Genomic DNA, 21087 nt, shown 5'->3' on the forward strand with positions numbered 1-21087 from the left:
CTCTCTTCATACAACAGCTGTTCCAGTCTCTTAATCATCTCCATGGCCCTTTGCTGCATTTCCTCCAGTATGTTCATGTCTGTCTTGTACTGGGGAGCCCAGAGCTGGGCAAAGCACCCCAGATGAGTCACAGCAGGGCTGAGTAGAGGGGAAGGATCACATCCCTCTGCCTGCTGGCAACACTCTGCATAATGCAGTCCAGGAGGCTGTTGACTTTGATTGCTGTAAGGGCACATTGCTGGCTCATGGTGTATTTGTCCCACCAAGACCTTCAGGATCTTCTCTGCAAAGCTGCTTTCCAGCTGGGTGGCCCCCAGCATGTACTGGTGCCTGGGGCTGTTTCTCCCAAGGTGCAGGACTCTGCTTTTCCCTTTGCTGTACTACATGAATTTCTTGTCATCCCATTTCTCCAGTTTGTCAAGGTACCTCTGGATGGCAGCACAGCCATCTAGTGTACTGACTACTCCTCCCAATTCTGTATCATCTTCAAATTTATTCAGGGTTCACCCTGTCCCAGCATCCAGGTGATTAATGAAGGTGTTAAGCTGCATTGGTCCTAATATCAACCCCTGGGTAAACTAGTGACTGGCCTCTGGTTGGATGTTGTGCCACTGATCTCAATTGTTTAAACCCAGCAGTTCAGCCAGTTTTCAGTCCACCTCACTGTCCACTTACCTAGCCTGTACTTCATCAGCTTGCCAATGAGGATGTTACAGGAGACAGTGTTAAAAGACTTACTAAAGACAAACTAACAAATATTAACTACTTGCTCATCATCCACCAAGCCAGTCATTTCACTGTAGAAGTCTGTCAGGTTCATTAAGCACGATTTCCCCTGTGTAAATCCATACTGACTGTTGGCAGTCATTGATTATCCATGCAAGCTTATTTCCTCACACCCACAAGTCTCAGATAGGAAAGAAGGGACAACAAAAAATGGCATAGAGAGGTTTACTTGATTTCCTGCCCATTGGGATGGGCCATTCATACAGAATCACAGATTGGTCAGGGTTGGAAGGGACCTGTGGACATCATCTAGTCCAACTCCCTGCTAAAGCAGATTCTTCCAGAGCAAGTTGCACAGTCACATCCAGGCGGGCTTTCAACATCTCCAGGGAAGGAGACTACAGCATCTCTGGGCAGCCTGTCCCAGTGCTTTACCACCCTCTAAGTTCTTCCTCATATTCAGAAGGAACTTCTTATGTTGCAGTTTGCGCCCATTGCTCCTTGTCCTGTCACTGGGCACCACTGAAATAGACTGGCCCCATCCTCTTGGCACTCTCCCTTAAGATGTTTGCATGCATTGGTAAGATCCCCTCTTGGTCTTCTGTTCTCCAGGCTGAACAGCCCCAGCTCTCTCAGTCTCTCCCCACCAGGGAGATGCTCCAGTCCCCTCAACACCTCCACAGCCTCTGCTGGATCATCTCCAGCAGTTCCCTGTCTCTCTGGAACTGGGCAGCCCAGCACTGGTCACAGGACTCCAGATGTGGCCTCACCAGAGCAGAGCAGGAGGATCCCCTTCCTCCACCTGGCCCCACTCCTCCTCATGCCCCCCAGGATCACACTGGCCCCGTGGCCCCACGGGCACACTGCTGGCCCACGGGCAGCTTGCTGCCCACCAGCACTCTCAGGTCCTTCTAGACAGAGCTGCCCCCCAGCAGGTCAGCCCCAGCTTATGCTGGTACACGGGGCTGTCCCTCCCCAGGTGCAGGACCCTACAATTGCCTCGGTTGACCGTCATGAGGTTCCTCTCTGCCCAGCTCTCCCACCTGTCCAGGTCTGGCTGAATGGCAGCGCAGCCTCTGGTGAATCAGCCGCTCTTCACAGTTTGGTATCATCCACAAACTTGGTGAGGGTGCCTCTGTCCCTTCATCCAGGTCAGTGCTGATAAGTTGAACAGCACCGGACCCAGCACTGACCCTGAGGAACACAGCGAGCTACAGGCCTCCAGCCAGACTGGATGAGTTGATTCTTGAAAAACACCCAGGCCTCCTGAACTCCTCTTCTCTCCCAGGCTGTATCCCATGGTATTCTTCCAAGAAGATGCCTGAACAGGTAAATCTGTTCTGCAGGATAGTGATCCTACTTTTTGCCTTGCTTCCTCCTCTTGGGCCCCTGAATTCCACCATTTGCTGGTTGCGGCAGCCAAAGCTTTCCCCACTCATCACATTCCTGACAAGTTCTTGTTTGTTTGTAAGATCATGTGATCATCAGTTCCTCAATCACCTGCTTTAGGAAGTTGACCTTAGGGTGCTCTAAAAACCTCCTGCATTGCCTCTGCCCTGCTGTGTTGTCCGTCCAGTGGCTATCAGGGTGGTGGAACTACACCAAGAAGTCCAGGGCCTCCAAACATGACACTTCTTCCAGTTGTTTGAAAAATGTCTCTTCTATTTCTTCCTAATGATGTGACTTATAGCAGACACCCACCACAATGTTGTCCACTTTGGTCTGTCCACTAATCCTGCTCCGTAATATATCAGCGGGCTCAAGACCCATTGCCAGGCAGAGCTCCCTTCACTGCTCTGTCACACAGAGCGTAACTCCCTCTCCTCACCCTGCTGTTGGGGTGCTAACCTATGCTGTAACTGCAGATCTGTAAGCAGAGCAGGACACATCTGCCTGCTTCCACAAGTCACAGACTTCCAGCCTCCTTCATCATAGGACTCTCCATTTCCTAACTCAACAAACATGGGCTGCCTAGTTCTTCTCTAGTACGGACCAGGCTCTTGTACCTGCAGAAGGTCAGAGAAGGTCCAGTCCACCTTTTTCTCACCATGTCTGATGCTGCAAAGTCTGCTGGCCTCCTCCCATAGCCCCTTAACTTGGGAACAGAAATCCTCTACATCTCCTGCAGAAAAGGAGAACGACTACCCAAGCCCTATGAGAGGCCTCAGGGGCATCCCTGCAACCCCAAAGCTGCAGATCTGCACCTTCCCTAGGGACTCAGTCTGGGTCAATCCTGATATGCCAGGGATAGTTGCCCCCGCAGGCACTGGGGACCATGCCCTCCAGCACTGCCCATGCTCTGCACTCAAATGCAGCCTTCAGCAAAATTTCTAGTCCTCTTCTGTGCATATTTCAGCCAAACCTGTTAGCTGCCCAGCACCTACAGAAAGTTCTTCCCAGCACCTGCAACAAGGGTGCCCAGCCTTACCTAACCAAGAGTCATCTCAGTCAAAAGCTCCAAGCTGCTCAAGGACACCGACAGAGCTCCTTAGAAGCTGATGGGGGGTGCTAGAAGTCACAGCCTCCTGTGTCAATCCTCTCCCAGCAGCAAAGCACCCTGACATTCCTTTAAGTGTTCCCCAAAGTCCTCCAGTAATCCCAGAAATTGCTCCCAGAAGGTCTAGAAGATCCCAAAGTAGAGGCCAGAAACTGCTCTGCAAACTTTTGCAAATGTTTGGTAGTTGACTCTGTGGCTGCACTGTCAAAAATGTAAAGGAGAGCTCCTGGAAAAGATACATTTATCTGATAACATTGATTTTCATGCAGAGATCCACACTGATTTCAGAACCAAAAATACAACAAAGCCTGATATGATTAAATAAGCACACATCGCATAAATTGACAGCAGCCCCAATATCTAGCCCATTTCAGGGAATTTTCAACCTAGTCATCTTAGACAAAAGCTTAAGAAATACAGCAGTAATGCAGCATGAAGGAGAAAAAATTCTTTGAGGGTAATTCTGGCTCAAGGATCTTGCCTTTGCTGCCAGTTGTTCATGCCTGGTCTGCCAGGATTGGATCCCTTCTGCCAGCACATGGGTGTCGTGTAGATGAGGCTGGGTTACATAGCAAACCACTGAAGTGACCTATGTGAAAAGGAACCCCATTGGGATGGGGCTATTTTTAACCTAAATAATTTCATTGATTGAGTGTATAATTATATTAACACTGCTGAGCTGCTCTAGGAGGCATGAGCCCTCGCAAAGCAGGGTGGGGAGGAGGACTTTGTTAGCCAAGAGAACTTACCACAAAACTACTTACCCTCATTTATTCTTGTTTTATAAGAAAAGACCCTGTCCTGTTTACCCTGTTCAATACCCACCCCAAACTGACTGCAGAGCCCTGTGGATGATATGCAGAGAGGTGAAGGAAAAAGTGGAGCTGGAAACATGGAGGCATGGAGGTGTCCCTTTCTCATGCTGCCCCTGTAGGGTCTTCAGTGTTCACTCACCCTGTGAAAGTTGAGCACCTTTTCATGGTGCTTGCCATGTCTACCTTGGATAAAGAGTGATTATTATATCATCAAATTAATTATACTCACTGCTGACAAAGCACTTGGTGCTCAGTATATATATAAAGCAACAAAGTCCATTCAATACTCTATTTTTCATTTTGCACCAATTATTTCTGACAAGGAGATATGAGAGCCATTCCCATGGAAGAAGGCTAATCTCCGAGGACTGCAGGAGTGTAACTAAGGAAAAACGAGCCATGGATGCATAATAATTCAAATTAAGCAGTAGACGTTAAAGCAGTTTAATTCAACATCTTAATTAAGGAATCTGCTTGGAAGAAAAGAATATAGACTGAAAATGAGGCAGTAAACTGGCACCTATTTATAGCACTGAACAAAAAGGAAGAAAGCTAGATAGTGCCAGCAAAGTTACAGTAACAAGTGCCCCAAGACAACTGCTCTAAAATCCAGTGGCCTTACAAAAAATTCATTTCTGAGTCCAAAAGCTTAAGTCTCAAAGTCAGGGCACCTTTCAGGCCCAGTCTGACAAATGTCACCAGCTCTTATGTTTACTCTAAACTGCACCTGTATTCCTGCAAGGGATTTTTCAAGTTCTCTGATTAGGGTTGAGGCTGGAGAGTAAATTGTTTTTCAAATGGATGCTTTGCATGAGGCATCTAATGTAAACCCCACTAAACAAAAAGGTGTGCAGGCTGGTTTTCACTGTAGCCAGCTTTGCTCAGATATTGCATGATAGGCATTACAGAGGAATTCCTGATCAATTTAGAAATCAAGGGCATGAGAGATAAGAGAAAGAGAACAGAACTATCCTTTCTGTGCTAAAATGAGAGAGAAAACACTCAATCTGCCCCTGATATGCAGAGACAGAGGGCACCATCAGCACCATGCACCTCACTCGTATAATCCTAGGACTGCGGAAGATAAGGATGCAACAGATGTTCAAGTCAGCCTCTACCAGTACAACCCCCCAGGACTGTGGTTCCTGCTGTTGTATGATAATGCTTCTAATATTCTGCATCTCAGAGCTTTCCATACTGAAACACAGCACTTTGCACCCACTCTCTCCTAGGTGCAAACCACCACCATGTGCATCTCTGTGAGCCTGAGCGGCTTTGTTGTGCTGGGCTGTTTGTTCGCACCCAAGGTGCACATCATCCTCTTCCAGCCCCAGAAGAACGTGGTCACTCACAGACTCCATCTCAACAGGTTCAGTGTCAGTGGGACTGGGACCACTTACTCTCAGTGTAAGTAACAGAACTGCCACCTTTCTATGTGGACCGGGGGGGGGGGGGGCTGCAGTGAGTTTGGGTTGAGACAAGGTGGGGTTTTTTACCAGCAACAGAAAGACCTTTATAGGCTGAGCTATGTACCCCATGCAAATATCACTTCATTTGTGTCTGGAGGGAAATACTCATCCCCCTCCCACGGGAATCATCTCAGAGCCCACTCTGAAGCTTACTGAAGTCAGCAGAAAGCTTTTGGTGGGCTCTGACTCCAGTCTGCTGCACAAAGCAAGTAGAGCCTGTCTCTCACTCACTCCCACAGCAGAGGCAGGATCAGATTGCCCTGAAGTACTCCTTTCAAAATGACACACTGACAGGACCAGGGCCACGATGCAGCACACTCTCAATGGCTCTTATCATCTGCATTATAAGGAACAGCTCCAAGTCTGCAGTAAATGCATCCAGAGGATGCCATAAACTGTATCTGTATGTGGAGTGTGAGCAGTACCTTTTGTAAGTGCCACAGCTGGGAGAAGCAATCAGTGCTCTGTCGCAAGGACAGCTCATCTGCTCTGCCTCTCTCCTTTCCTTCATCTTCAGTCTCTTCACCCCAAGCAAATTCACTTCTGTGATTTTGTTCTAAAGCTGTCGCTCCTCTTCTGAGTGACTTGCTCAGAGATTTTTTTTTTTTATTTTTAAAAAAAAAGGTCACCTGTGTGTTTGCTATTTTTTTTTTTTCCCTTGTCAAGCTTAACTGTTCAAGAATGGGAGCACACAGCATCCTGTTCACAGAGCTTTGTGGACAGTGATGCCTAACCTGGAAAGCTAATTGAAAAAGCACACTACAACTATAAAGAGGCACAAAATAAGAAACAGAGGAAAGGGGAGACACAGAGCAAGGCTTGCCAGGCAGTTCACACTAACCTAGCCTCAGGTTTTTGAGTATCGCTTAGATTTCAAAATTGGCTAGAAACCTTCGACACTTCAGTTTTCAGACAGAACATGGAAAGAACTTGGGACCTTGCTGTGTAACACATTGGCAGGGATTAGGAGCTAAAGAGACCCCAGCCATTTCAGGCTCTCCCACCACAAACCATACTGTGTGTGGGTGCCCATGGTCCTTTAACAAAAGAGAAGCCATACGGCTCTACATGCCCCCCATCTTATCAGTCAGGACCATATCCAGCCCTGACACAAGAAACCAAAATCTCCTTTCTGTGTTGGAAAACTTAAACCAAGAGAGATAGGATACCCCTAGGTGTCCAAAGTGCTGAGCACTCCCAAAAGACCAATGGTTTGCCAATAACCTTTAGAAGTTTGGTCCCTTGATGAAATGATAAGTCCCATGAGACTATTTTCATCCCTTATTAATTTTTTATAAGTCATCTTCCCAAGTTTTTTAATTCTTTCATACTACAGAATAAGCTTAGTCAGAAACCATTTTGTTTCTTGGATACTTTTGTATAAAATTGCATTTTGCAGTTTGATATTTTTGTTGTAATGGTTGGATAATACATGTGTGTGCACAAGCATGCATGCAACTGAAAGATATCCTCAGTGCACATCTTTACATTAAAAGCTTACCTGTTCAGATTTATGAATAGTTTTAATACACAAAGGAAAGCATAAAAATCCTGACTTACAATCTGTGGCTACTTCATTATTTAGAAAGGTGGCTGCAGTTACTTACTTTTACTGCTTACACCTAGGTGAATAAGGGCTGCTCATCTTCATTGGTCTTTCAGACCATGGCAAGACATGGACCTGGAAGTAGGACTAAAAGGCCCATGACATACAATGGAAAAAGCCCTGTAGTTTCTGTCTAGAACAATTATTTCGGAAAATAACACTGAGAATTCACTATCACAACACCAATATTTTTAAGAAGGAAATTTTTACCTTACTCCTTTCCAATTATTAGTAAATTATTTTAAACAAATTTTCTTCTTTTTTTTTTTTTTCCTCCTTAACTCTTTGGTCATTTAGAAACCTCTAAAGAGGTTGTAATCCAAATTGATTCTAACCCACATTTAAATATTTCTCTTATCAGTCATGGGACTGTCAGCTGGTTTTTACTTTGGTCTTGATGGTGTTTTCATCAGTCAGAAACTGATCAAAATCAGCTCCCGGGCATTCTAGTAACAGCAACATACAAAAAGGCAGTTCTTGTTTATTATCAGAGCTTTAGAGGACAGGAGTATCCAGGTTGCTCTAATGGGCAGTGTGTTTCCTATTTCCATGGATTCTGTCCCTCCGTTGCACCTTAGGGCTGCCACCACTTCTTCACTCCATCAGTCATTAATGCCATGAGCATAGTGGGTCATGAACAGCAAGTGACCCACAGGTTTTAAGACAATTCCTTGAACAGTGAAAACTGGTGAAACTCTATGACAAAAGGTAAGTGACACTCATGATGTTTTTGAGTAGTGTTACGTGTTAGCTCTAAATGTGTATCACAATTGCATCCCTAAGCTGAGTAGCGGAGGGAGGGCCTGAGTCAATGGTCAACTATAAGAGCTGCAGTGTGGTAGTAGTCATGAGAGCTAAGACAAGCACCTCCTACAGTCACATGAATACAGCTCCTCTTCTTTGCTACATGCTCCACAGAAAACAAGTAGAAGTCAATACTTGACTGCTAAGCAAGGAAACTTGTTATAGAGGCACCAAGCTTTGATCATTTTGACAGCTGAGATCTGGACTACAGAAAAATACAGATTTAAGCTGAAGAGAGGCAGGTTATATTGTATCTAGGTATATGACATGTTTTGAAACGTCCATCCGTACCCATTTATTTGAACCTGAAAATCCTTGTTTGGCAGAGAGCTGCATAGGTTCTGCTTCCCCTGCAAGTGTTTCCCCTGCTGGGATGTTCCCCAGTTCTCCTGTGGTGTGTTTTATGGGCTTGGAAGAGGTAATCCCAGAAGGCAGGAAGTCAACACTCATAAAACTTCCCAGAAAGCTCCGCACTGATTTAAGCACGTGCATGATTCAGGCTGAGCTTTAACACCCAGAAGATGTCATTCATCCAAGTAATGTCCACATGAAAAGCTGCACACAGACTTGAGATTATCCAGGTGCCCTCCACAGGGTTCAGAAGAGGAATTGAAGCTACTTTTATATCCAGACTGGTATATTTTCCTCTCTCAGAATTTTTCCCAGCCCTTGCTCTAAACTAGCTCTGATATATGGGGTTTTTATATGATTAACTCACAGTTGTCCAGCTGTGAGCATGAGTACCAAAAGTGGCACACAGACAGCAAGTTTGAATCTGCCTGTTCCAGCACGGCAGTGCTGGGCTTTTGCATTTTACCTCCGGTTCTTACTTTGGATTATCTAAGCAAAATGAGGGACAGGCAGGAAAGAGATCAAAAGCACGAACTGCAGCCAAATCAAGATTTTTGGTCATGTCACACGTTTGTCCTTGGTCTCAACATAAGGCAAAATGGAGGTGAAGTGTCTCTGGGAGATCCAGCAATATTTCAGGAACCCTCTGGGCTATAAGACAAAATGTGAAACAGTGCAGGGCTAGCAACTGACGTTGCTGAGGTGTGTAAGGAAAAGCAAGATTTTTGTTCTGTCTCAGAGAGAGCTGAATACCCAGTGTGAACACCTTACTCCACCCAGCAGAGTTAATAACTGCCTGCCAGCACTACAAAAGAGGTACGTGCTGTGGAAGAAGCCTGGGAACTCAAAAGGCAAGGCCAATCATTTCTTGCTTACCACCATATTTCTCTGCCCAGCTTTTACATCGTCCTGACCTGGTTACTGTAGCATTTGAGCTCTTCATTGTGTTGGACTTCAAAAAAACCCTGAAGCTACAGAAGTTCTGGGTGGGTGACTGATGCTCACAGAAACAAAATGCTTTTTCCTGTAGTCATACTGCAGTAGAACAGGGATTTGAATCAGGTCTCTTAAGCAGTACTGATCTTTCTATTTGCCAAAAATAAGTCAAAATAAAAATAACAGCAATAATAAAAAATTCAGATCAATGTGCTGACATATTACACCCAGCTAAAAACTGAATAAAAACCTGATAGTTAACCTTCACAGAATCATAGGCATGATGCCCCATGACCTTTTACCTACAATGATGGCTTTTGTGTATGTGACTCACAATACATACCCAGGTTGCGAGAGACTAAATTCCATCTGCCTAATTCAGAGCAGAGCTCATTCCTGGCTTTCCTTTTATCAGCAATATGACCTGCCCTCTGAGTAGCAGGTTAGTCCAACAGGTGCCTCTAAATCTCTTTCGTTAAAACAGTTCTGTTTTCCATGAAACTTTTATCCATTCAATGAAAGAATTAGAAATAGAAGCTGATTTGAAGAAAGAAAGATCTGTTCTAACAGTGATGCTGAGTGTCTTTAAGGAACCAGTCTGCAGCTGAGACTGTAGCCAGCACCAGTTTTGGAAGATTGAGCATACCCTTGTCAGCTGCATAAATTGCTTTTTACACTGGATGATTGAATTTACTAAGTCATTGCTTGCCATGTGTTTTCTTTGATGAAGGCATCACATTTCTCTGGGTCACTGTTATCATTAACCTAATGTATCTTTCAAAAAACAGCTTTATGATGCCATGAGCAGAGATGTCACAGAGTATCTGCAAACACATTCCTGATGCCCAATGGATAATTTTAACAAAGACAGACAAACCAGCTTGCTTTTAAATTAAAATCCACAAGGCTTTAGCAGAATGGTAATATATTCTACAATTAAAATACAAATACATTTAGAAACAGATTCTGATACTCAGATTCAATCATCATCTTGTATCACTGAAGCAATGAAAACCTATCATATAAAATACTAGGCCATGTAGACAAGGGTATCAGAATATGGCCCTCACCTCTGGATGCATATTGAATCCTGATCCAGAGCTCCTAGAAATGAAAAGTATTATGGACACAAAATATTCTGGGATTAGGTGAGAAATAACCTTGTTTCCAAATTCAGTTATTCAAAAATTTCTTCACTCATCCAACATGTACTTAGAATTGTTACTTTTTTAAATTAAAAAGTATATCAAGACACAGTCCTAATATGCAGAGGTGGATTCTGTCCCAGATTTAAAAATGCATCAATTTTATTTCAGGAATGTTCATTCCAATTATGTAAAAACTCAAAGGATCAAACCTTAGCATTTCTAGCCAATAAAACACGAAAAATCTGAAGGTTCACTTTTTATTCTACAGGTATATCTTAGCAGCACTCTAGCTATATTAATTCGCACTACTGTGCAAAGCCTTATAAAGTGAGATCCAGCAGTGCAGAATCATAAAAAAAAATAATAATTCATGTATTGTATTGAGATGCTTCTTGGAGAAGGTTAGTCACCCTAAGTGCTCTCAATGGTCAGCAAAGAGAAATGAGGTTCCTCCAGGGGATGCTTCAGCCTCAGATACGAATTGCCTTGTAGAGGTGCAAACTGTACCTCCATCAGCTCCACTGCTGACACAGTCATGTTAAGGTGAATTTTCATTGGGCATCTTGGTTAAATTGGGTGAGATGGCCCAGATCAACATAAATTATAATATTGTGTGTTGCAATTTCTTGCCACCCTGACATCAGTTATTTTCCCCTCTCTTTCTCTTTCAGCATCTGCTAGTATGTACGTACCGACCGTTTGCAACGGAAGGGAAGTTCTGGACTCCACCACTTCATCTCTGTGATTGTGACTTGCAGTTCAGTTCCTGAGTTTTTAGACTGTTAGGCAAAATTTTGCACGTTGTGCACTCCGGAAAACACCACAAAATAAAAGAAATCAAAACAAAACTAGTACCTTTTTTTAGAAACAGTGTAATAAATTATTTTTGAGGATTGTACAGCATATAGTGATGTTCTGGAACTTTTTAGACTGATTTTAGCACTTCTGTTGTTAATGGTCTTAAGGGACATGTAAATAACCATGGTTCACAATGTGCATAGTCCTGCAGTAAGGGAGTGATTTGTTGCAAGCACAGTTGCAATGTTAGGTGACTTCTTTCCTACAAAATTTTTTTGTAGCTCCTTGTTGTAATTAACTTAGACTGCATTTCTATGTTGTATATTACGGTTACCTTACATGTAACAGACAATTGGTTTTCTCAGCACAAAACAGCAGTATTAATGTAAAGGCACCAATAATAAAAAGATAAAAGTTTTTCAGCATGTTTTCATTTTTGTTTCTTCCTCCCTCAAGGTCATTACATTTCTCTAGACACCAGCTTAGGTAAAAAAGATAAAGAGTCTGTCATACTAGTGTGTGTACACACACACCTGTCTGTCTGTGTTACAAAATCTGTACCACATTATATGTGCTTATGATGAACGCTTTGTCAAGGTCAAGTATAAATTCCCTTTCCTTAAAAAAATGCACATTATTAAAGCATTTCAAGTGCTCTTTTTGTTATTAAAATGTAGGGACATTTTCAAAAGTGAAAATGTCTAACTGCATCTCAGGTATAAGCAAAAAAAAATTGATTGTTGGTTCAGTCCTTTGGCATGGTTTAACACTGTCATGCACACAATAGATTGGTACCATATAAAAAGCAAAGAGAATTTCTGTAAGAAAATTAGCTAAGACTGTTTTATCCCTCCAGCCAAAACAGCTGGAGGGATAAAACAGCTGGTTCAGTTTCTCTGCATCAACAGTGCTGTGAAAAGTAATTGGAGCACCACAGAAACAGAGATGAAAAAAAGTCAAAAAAGACAAATTCAGGAGACGTTTACACACTTCTCTGGGGTGACCTTTGCATTCAAACCAAACTATTCAAGACACACATACTGGCGAGTTAGACAATTGCAAAATACCTTCAAAGTTTGGCTTTTATAACTGCACTCTTAAAGCTGCCCTCACTGTATTGAAACAATCTGAAATCCTCCCTTCTACCAGGTTCAAAAAGTCATTAAGGAAACAAACACACCTTTGATTAATGTGTCTGGGCATATTTACCTAAGGGCTTGTTCCCGTTGATCGCATTCCAGATGAGGTCAATAGCAAAATTCTCATTGACTTCAAAGGCAACACCACTGAGGCTTGAAAGGCAGCCACTACAGATACATACTGTCGGATGTACAAGTTCTCTGTAGCCGCAGTTCTCCTGCACTTGCAGATGTTTTTACACATTTCTGGAAAGGTGCAAGTCCTTGGGGCTGAACTGGTAAAGGAAGTAGCTGTTATTTTGAATGCCAAAATTAAAAATGCAGGTTTTTAAAATTCCCACTCACAGATAGATGCCTAATTTTTCTGGAAATCCTGATGTCCACCAGCAAAATCTCTTGTTGTCAACACTTCTGTGACTGGCTACACAGCCATTCAAGCCTCTACATCATGGAGTTGTCTAGTACAGAAACCCCTGTGACTTTCACCAGAACAGGCATTGCTCAGCCCGCATTACGCGCAGAGCTCTGCATTCACCCTCTTCCTCTCCACCAGCCCTGTAGTGCCTAATGTTTCAGGCTTGGTCCCCATGGCACAGGGGACAAGTTTTACAGGTTGGGAGTCTGGTTTTCTAAATCAAGACTCCTTAAAGCATCTGAGCTTGGGCAGCTACATTCATTGGACTTTCGTGTGCTTTTTTGTGGATTAACAGGCTGTTCACAGTATGGCAAAAGGTCAGAATACCTGACTGTGATGTTGATGTCCCTGCATCTACATTATCTTTATGGAGCTCTTAAAAATGCCTCAGCCAATGAGAATTTCTTCTCAGTTCTTACGGAACGCAACAATCAGAGTCAAATCCATCTCACCTAACATTCATTGTTTACAGTATAAATAACTACATATGAGATTGTCCGCCCCTTCTCCCTTTATACTCAGTGGAGCAGGCTTATCTCAGACTGCTACTTGAGGCTGAGATGAATCTCTCCAAAAAAAGACTAGCACAGCTTGCTCAGACCACAAAGTTTGCACTGAAAATAAAAGCATTGTGTCAGATGAATCCAGCCCTAGAATCTAAATTGGCATCACTGAAGCTAATTTATAGCAGGTGAGGATCTCACTGTCCCAGAGCTTTCATTCAGTTCAATAGCACTATTGAGAAAATGACCCAACGTCTGTGTCTGAGCATGGGTTATGAAGACTTAGGTGGTTTGAGAGCCACCTCCATGTGGGTTTTTCTACAAAAAATCCCCACAAACAAACATGTGGAGCTCTGGAGTTCCAGCCCCACCAAATGTTTCTGACATTCTTGTACTTGGTTTTGTCTTGAAACCTTGCACAACTTCCCATTGGATGTCCAGGGACACAGATTATCTGGTATTGACTGATGATTCAAGTAATCCAGTTTCAAAACACAGCAAAACAAAACCAGAAAATGTCAAAGTCTGGCAGAGGCTTTGCACGCCATACTGGCATTGAAATCTCTTGACAAAGGGATTATGTTTTATTCTTTTGCCTTACATCATCATTTCATTTTCTCTAAAACAGTTTCTAGGTTTTGTTCCGATTTGTGTAAGATTGGCTTCAGAGTATAAACCTCTTCTGATTTCTTTTTTGCTCTCATCATACATAAAGATTGAGTAATTTACCTCAAAGTACAGTGGGCCCTGTCACGGTTCCTTGCATGGTAGAGGGGAGCTCGAAGTACTTTGGCTCTGAGCCTGAAGAGTTGTCACACTGCCCTGATCCCTGCCCACAGACAGCCAGGAGGAATGCTGGGGTCAGAGCAAGGCTAAACCCAGTGCCCACAGTGCCTCACTGGAGGCTGCAGAAAAGTTCGGTTTATCATTCAGAAGCTGTAACTTCAGGGTATCTTAGCTCTCTGATACAAATCAAGAGTGCAGAAAGGTCTGTGAAAAACTGGTCACTTTTTATTTATTGGCTGAGCAGAAAAGTAAGACAAAAAAAATCATTGCAGGTCAACCTGAAGTAAACAATGACTGGGATTTTTTTTGCCTTTGTTCTTGGTTTTTATACAGGAGAGCTGTTTCTTTTTTAAGTCTTGAGTGAAGTTTGAAAGCAAACCAAAAATCTACTGGGGTAAACCAAAATATTTTATTTTGTCTTCAAGAGATTGTTTTTCCTGGATTAATTGGACACAACTGCTTCCATCGTAACCAAAGAAATTTTAAAAGGAATTGTCTTTCCAGATAGAAAAAATGATCAAAACCTATTTCAAAAATATCATATCTTACCTGAACAAAACAAATCCCCAAAATCAGCAAAAAATGTCCAAAATACCCTGGCTCCAACCAGAAATCTCAGCTCTGGTTAAAGAAGTTTTCACTCCAATCCTTCACCCAGTTAGTACGCTTAGAGAAAGGGAGACTGAAGCAAACCCTTAACTCGTCACCAAATGCAGCCTGATGTCCATGGTGTCATTGTTTACTCTCCAATGCTTGCAGTCTACAGGAGGAAAGGCAGAAACTCTTTATCCAGAGCCACCTCAAAGCTTCTCAGTAATACAGGCAAAGCTGAGTTTTGTCACTGCAAGAAGAAAAGAGGCCAAGGCCAGGCTGGGCGGTTTTCGCAAGAGGAAGGGGATGGGTAGGAAGCAAAGGCTGGGGGGAGACCTGGAGTGCCAGTCTTCTCGCTTCTCCTGCCTCCAAGGAATTGGCAGGGTCAGGAAGGGGCTTCCCTCTCCCCAGCAGTGCCACCTCCACACACATACCAACCCCTCCTTCAGGGGCAACAACAGCAAGCCAGGTAACAGCTCCACCACGGCCTACAACTGGCTGGAAAGCAGAGTACCCTGAAAGACAGTGACTTTCTAGTACGTTCCAATTTAAAATGTGGAAGGAGGCAAGGAGAGGAATGGACTGTGTCTAACACCAACATTCTCGGAGGTCACATGCCTTTTATTCAGGCAAACACACATCCACACAACCTCACTTTGGCTTTTAGGTGCTGTTAGAGCACCAGCCTCATAGCACATGGGACCTTAGAGTATTCTTCCTGATGAGGTCCAGCTCTATACATCCAGAGAAATAACCAAAAGGCAGTGGCAGCTTATGGTCAGCTCAGTTCTCCTGTCCTCTCTGTTCCTGCTGCACAAATTGAGCAAAGGCACATCCAACCAGGTGACCGGGGATGCCACCATACATGTGACACACTGTATATTTTAGGATGAACCTGACCTCCTTTTATTTCTGTTCCTATATCCTTACATGTTTGCCAAAGCATCACAGTTCACAAGCATTCAAAAGCAGCAAGAAATAAAAAGGGGATTCAGTGAAAGCAGTATACAAGGGGAAAGGCGAAGAGAGACCACCACCAAAGATAAGCAGAACTTCCCAAGATTTCTCTTGAGGATATCATTCCCTGGTTTATTACCTCGAATAGTTATTTGAGGCCTCCATGTCTCATGATATGGACCAATCAGCAGCATTCCTCGCCAGGGAAGAAATGTCATCCCCATTGGCATGTCAGCACCAATTGTAGCTGGTTTTACTCTTACATTGAAGCATTTGTGTTGGCCACTGCTGGAGATGAGTCAACATCTCATCTCCAGTCAACCTCCAACACGGCATCAATGGCAACATCTGCTGCTATCTTGTCTGCTCATAAAGTATCTCTATTTTATGGCCACTACTAGCTCTGGCAGAACAGATGAACCAAAACCACCAAAAACTGCAGACTTTCCCTTTACTAACGGAGTCCCAGAACCTCTTTTGCAAGAGCAAATAGTCAAACTCTTTCTTTGAACAAAATGACAGCTTCTTGAAGCTACTCAATGACTTCCTCCTGTGGCTCTAAGACACTTAAATGTTCCCCAAACCTAGACTCTTAATTATATTATATATCACAAACATCAACCAACATAATCAGAGTCAAGATAGAATACATTCATTGCACATTTCCCCGCTAGCAAGCACTGTCAAAGCTGAGACAATAACATTCTGCTAATTTGCCAATAATATATACAGAAACACTACTAAAATGTGCTTAATCCTCAAAGAGATTCAGTTGTCTCACTCCAGATTTCAAAGAAAAGCATGCAAATGCAGCAATAATATGCATTCAGTTCAATCAAGTGAACGCATAACAGACTGATTCACATTGTTTTATGGCATTAAATAACAGCTTCTGATGTGATTCCATGTGGGAGAAAAGGGGGAGGTTGCTGCAAGTATATTTTGGCAGAGTACTAGAAGAGGTCACAGACAGCTGATTTCTTAATGAACTGTTAAAGGCTTTGAAAATTTGCATCTTATGGGAAAATGGAAACTTCTCCTCTTTACCACATATTTAACAGAGGAATAGAATAGCATAAGTCAACTAAAATATGGCAATTTTAACCTGCTTAATTGTTGGGAAATGCAATTTTCTTATTTTAAGATTAAAAAACTCTACAGTATTGGGTTTATCCCACTATGTCAGTACTGCATAGGTATGCTATTAGATTGCCCAGAAGGATTTTCAGCAATACCATGACAAACCATTTGGAAGCAGACCTGAGAAGGGTCATACAGCAAAGTCTGTCAGAGCTGACAAAAAATTGTCACTCTGCTTTATTTGGAAAATAAAAGGGAAAGAGAAGGGAAACAAACAAACCCTCTGTGGCATTACTCAAATTAAATGTAATTCATAAAAATTAAGACATTGTGACATTACAGAGATAGGGGTCCAGTGATGACAGAAGAAGTGATGTTCTGGGGAATTAACTGTAATTATAGTTTGGAAAACATAGGGAGAAAGAAGGGAAAAAAAGTAAAGGGGATGTAGACAGATGCAATTTGATAGCAGTAAAAGCTCTAGCCGACACTGCAGACCTGCAATGTTCAGGAAAGGCTGCAGTCCCACCAAACATCTCAAGTCCAACATTTCAAATATATTTTCACTTTATTTTATGAATGCCCATCAGATAAATATCTTTGATGCTACAGCACACTAGTTGAATAAAAATCAACAACATAAAAACCCTCCTCATAAAAGATCCAAGAAGTGAAATCCCAAAGCCATAACCATTTACTCCGTGAGCATATAATCTCTGACAACCACATATAAATGACATCATGACAACAAATACAACGTACAATAATAAGTGTGCAATGGTACAAAATATACAAAAAGGAATGTGTATTTAATATACATTCAACAATACCCCATAAAAATCTTTGTTGGGAAAGTGAAGTGCCTTTTCAAGGACAACAAAAAATGTACACCACTTCAGTTAAGATGCCTGAAGTATGTCCCATCAAAAGAGTAAAGCCTGTGTTCTTTGACTGGAAGATATAAAATAACTGAGCTGAAATTTCCCTAAAGAAAAAAAAAATAATCTAAACTTCATAAATTGTTGTCCACATCTATAGTATAATAAAATATTTAGAGTGCAGAAAATTCAGTTTAATTTAAATTTTACTTAAAAGTGGGCCCTCTTTTATTGATAGATCTAGCTCAGTGATACAAAATCAAAAATCTATATTCCTTACAGTAAAAAGACCATTTCTGCCCATGTGTCTTTTCTGGTTTTGATGCATTCCACAATTCACATAATTCTGCTATAATGGAAATATGAGTCTGACCAGAGGTCAGTACAAGAATCATTCCTCATTTTCTCCTGGCTCTATACAAGTCTTGCATAATTTCACTCAAATATTTTTTTTGCCTAAGTTTCAGCTTCCTTTGAGTCTGGACTCAATGGGAATTTCAGGAAATTATTACTGTGGATATTATGAAGATCACATGCTTATAATGTGGCTGGTTTTATGAAAAAGTCCACCTAGCCTCCACTTCTCAAGGCACCAGTTTGTGCCCTTCTTCCAAAGCAGGTACTTGCACTGACAGCAGAAAGCATTTAGATGCTGTGCTGAGCTGGTACTTAACCCACACTCAGCTCTGCTGGGCATCCATCCTCATTCCTTGCGTGGGTCCAGGAATAAAGGTAGCTGAGTATTTCTAATAAGCCTCCCAGTCGACAAAGCTTACCCCTGATTTCCAGAAGTAGAGACCTTTGCTTTACCTCTAGAATGCAGGCTTTATTGGTTTGCACCCCAGGGAAAGGTGACTACTGGCATCCCAAGGGAGGGAACTGAAACTGCCAACAATCTCTCTTGAAAGGACAAGCTTCCACAGAGAGGAACAAGTACAACTTGCACTATAGGTATCACTTTCCTTCTCTTTGTAGAGTTTGAGCCTGTTAATGCCTATAAACTCATGGGCCCAGGCCTACAATTCATACAACAGTAGTTAACACATTCAAATTTAATAGCTCCAGGTTTTACCCCGACCCCAACGGCCAAGACTCAGGCATCAGAATGGGTTCAACTTGAAGGTGCAACACCATGCCTCTTTTTTTTTTTTTTTTTTTTTTTTAGAGGCCAACATAGACCACCCAGCCCTTCAAAGCATCAAAATCAAAAGTATTTTCCAAAGTTCAAAACTCACCTGAGGCTCATTCCGAGTACCATTCACAATTTTGATTTTAAGAAAGACGCATAGTTTTGCTACTAAAGGACAATAAACAACCTTTGCAGGAGGTTTTGAGCCTCTCTGAAAATATTTTTTTTATGAATATGTGTAGAAGGAGTGATAGGAAATTAAAGGTACCTATAAATAATATGGCATGCCTGAGCAATGCCCAGGTGAATGCAAAAAAATTCATGTTATTTGCAGTATGTATATCTCTTCCTGAGTTGAATTTCATTCCCAGTATGGAATCCAAGCGTCTGCTTCTTTTTTGGCAAGGTACTCAATCACATGATAAGGCAATCCAATTTTCTGGTTTGCTTCCTGTCTTCTTTCCTTCTAAATGGCCAAGCATTTCTCACCAAGATCACCACTACAATGTGTGCCAGAATATGTTTAAAATATGGTCCTGTAAAAATAGAAATTAGGTTTGTTTCTTTGAAGGCAGCATTAACTCTTCATATATTCTGGGATCTTGAAGACTTCAGCTGAACAGATTCAAAATGATCTTCCTTTTCCTGCAATGGAAAACACAGGTTCCCATCAGCTGGGATTTCTCAAATTCACTCCAGCAGTTACTGCAGTCACTTCTTACTATCTCTAGAGCAGCCTTTGCCAAAGAACTCACTTTATTTCTACCAAAGTCATTAAGTGCACAATTTGACCCTTTATTTTTTAATAGCACTACTAATTCTCTAAAAATTTGCATAGTCAACAAAATTACTCCATACATATTGTTCATTTTATTTACTTTAGCAGGTATAGGGAAAGTTTGCATTTCATACTTGTAGCATTGGACAGGTAAGTCAGAGCTGCAGAATTGCAAGGTAATCATATCTGTGGTTATTATTACTTATTAATGTGTTTCCTACAATAAATAAAAAGTTTGGAGCTAGGTTGGTGAATGTGAACACCACTACCTCTCTCCTGGATTCCCATCCCAACTCCTCTGGGAGACCCACAGGACAAAAAGAGTCTACATATACTCTGCATCTTAAAAATCAGGCCTGGAGGGTTGAGTTTGCTCTCTGTCTTTTATTTGCTGGGTGACAGCCTAGACCAACTGGCCAGCAGGCATCAGGGTGAGAAGTGTGGATGTGCACGTTACTGCCGGTGTGAACAACCCAATGGTCCATGCAAAAGCAATGAATGAAGGAGCCCTAGTAAAACTACTCACTAGAAAATGCCATTGCTTGCTTCATGTACCTATCTTTTATACTCATTGATGTACAAACTATGTTAAACTAACTTCATGATCGGATTGATTCTTAAAGCCATCTGACTCAGATCAGGACAGCCTAGCGCAGGTATGAGAAGGAGCAGCAGAGAAAATTGTGCTAGCCTACTGCAGAGTGCATAACACTTGGTCTGGAGGACCTGCTATTCTTACGCTGGAGACAACAAATGGAACTAGAACAGCCTCCAAACTGAAGTAGGTTCATAGTATTTAACTTCCATATTCCCATTAAAAATAACAGTCTTTTCTTTAATTTCTTTCTATATTACAGGCCTAGCCCTGAATTCCTTGGGTACTCAAAACTGTAAACAGCTTCATGAGATGTTTTGCTTCATAGAAATGCCATTACCTGAAGCTTGAACATATAGTTAGGATACTTCAGATTTTTCTTTATCTCTTAGTTTACACTTTTGCTCTTTTTCTATATATATTTTTTCCATATTTTACATGCATATGCAGCAGGAGATGAATTTCCTCATCTTTTGCATAAACGAAAACTGATGCTTATTTGTTTTGGAGAAATATATATTAAATTCCAGTTATCTACAGGGATACAGGACATGGAGTTCAGTAAGCTAATGAGGTACTGGAAGCTGAGTCTGCCAGCTATGATTATCTAGTAGGAAAAAAGGAACCAGCTTAGAAATATCTGACAGGCTTGTTTAAAAAGGAAAGATTACTCAGGGAGCCTGCTACAATGGACCCAGGAACTTTAGAAAACTCATTTTGAGTCCAAATAGGCACTGAAGTGGTCTGAATACTAAAGTACTAAAGCTTACTTTAAAGAGAGGAAAAAAACCAACAACCAGCTTTTCATAGAACCATAGAAACGTAGAATGGTTTGGGTTGGAAGGGGCCATACAGTTCCACCCCCCTGCCATGGGTAGGGACACCTTCCACTAGACCAGGTTGCTCCCAGCCCCGTCCAACCTGGCCTTGAGCACCCCCAGGGATGGGGCACCCACAGCTGCTCTGGGCAGCCTCTGCCAGCGCCTCACCACCCTCACAGTAAAGAATTTCTTCCCAGTATCCAATCTAAATCTCCCCTCTTTCAGGTTAAAGCCATTCCCCCTTGTCCTGTCGCTGCAGGCCCCT

At 42.3% G+C, this 21087-nt stretch overlaps 2 protein-coding genes across 2 annotated transcripts in view; one reads left to right on the forward strand and one right to left on the reverse strand.

Moving 5' to 3' along the window:
* The window catches only part of GRM3 (glutamate metabotropic receptor 3), a 113834-nt gene extending 102263 nt beyond the window's left edge, over window positions 1–11571 (forward strand). Inside the window, exons 5-6 of the mRNA XM_005240171.4 lie at window positions 5271–5445; window positions 11024–11571. Of these exons, the coding sequence (XP_005240228.1) occupies window positions 5271–5445; window positions 11024–11097 (249 nt within the window). The 3' untranslated portion in view covers window positions 11098–11571. The remainder of the gene's footprint in view (window positions 1–5270; window positions 5446–11023) is intronic.
* A 5587-nt stretch (window positions 11572–17158) lies between these two features.
* The window catches only part of ELAPOR2 (endosome-lysosome associated apoptosis and autophagy regulator family member 2), a 103752-nt gene continuing 99823 nt past the window's right edge, over window positions 17159–21087 (reverse strand). The window contains exon 22 of the mRNA XM_055809065.1: window positions 17159–19273. Coding sequence (XP_055665040.1) covers window positions 19214–19273 — 60 coding nt within the window. The 3' untranslated portion in view covers window positions 17159–19213. The remainder of the gene's footprint in view (window positions 19274–21087) is intronic.

This window comes from Falco peregrinus, chromosome 6, assembly GCF_023634155.1.
Source record: "Falco peregrinus isolate bFalPer1 chromosome 6, bFalPer1.pri, whole genome shotgun sequence".
Taxonomy (NCBI): Eukaryota; Metazoa; Chordata; class Aves; order Falconiformes; family Falconidae; genus Falco; species Falco peregrinus.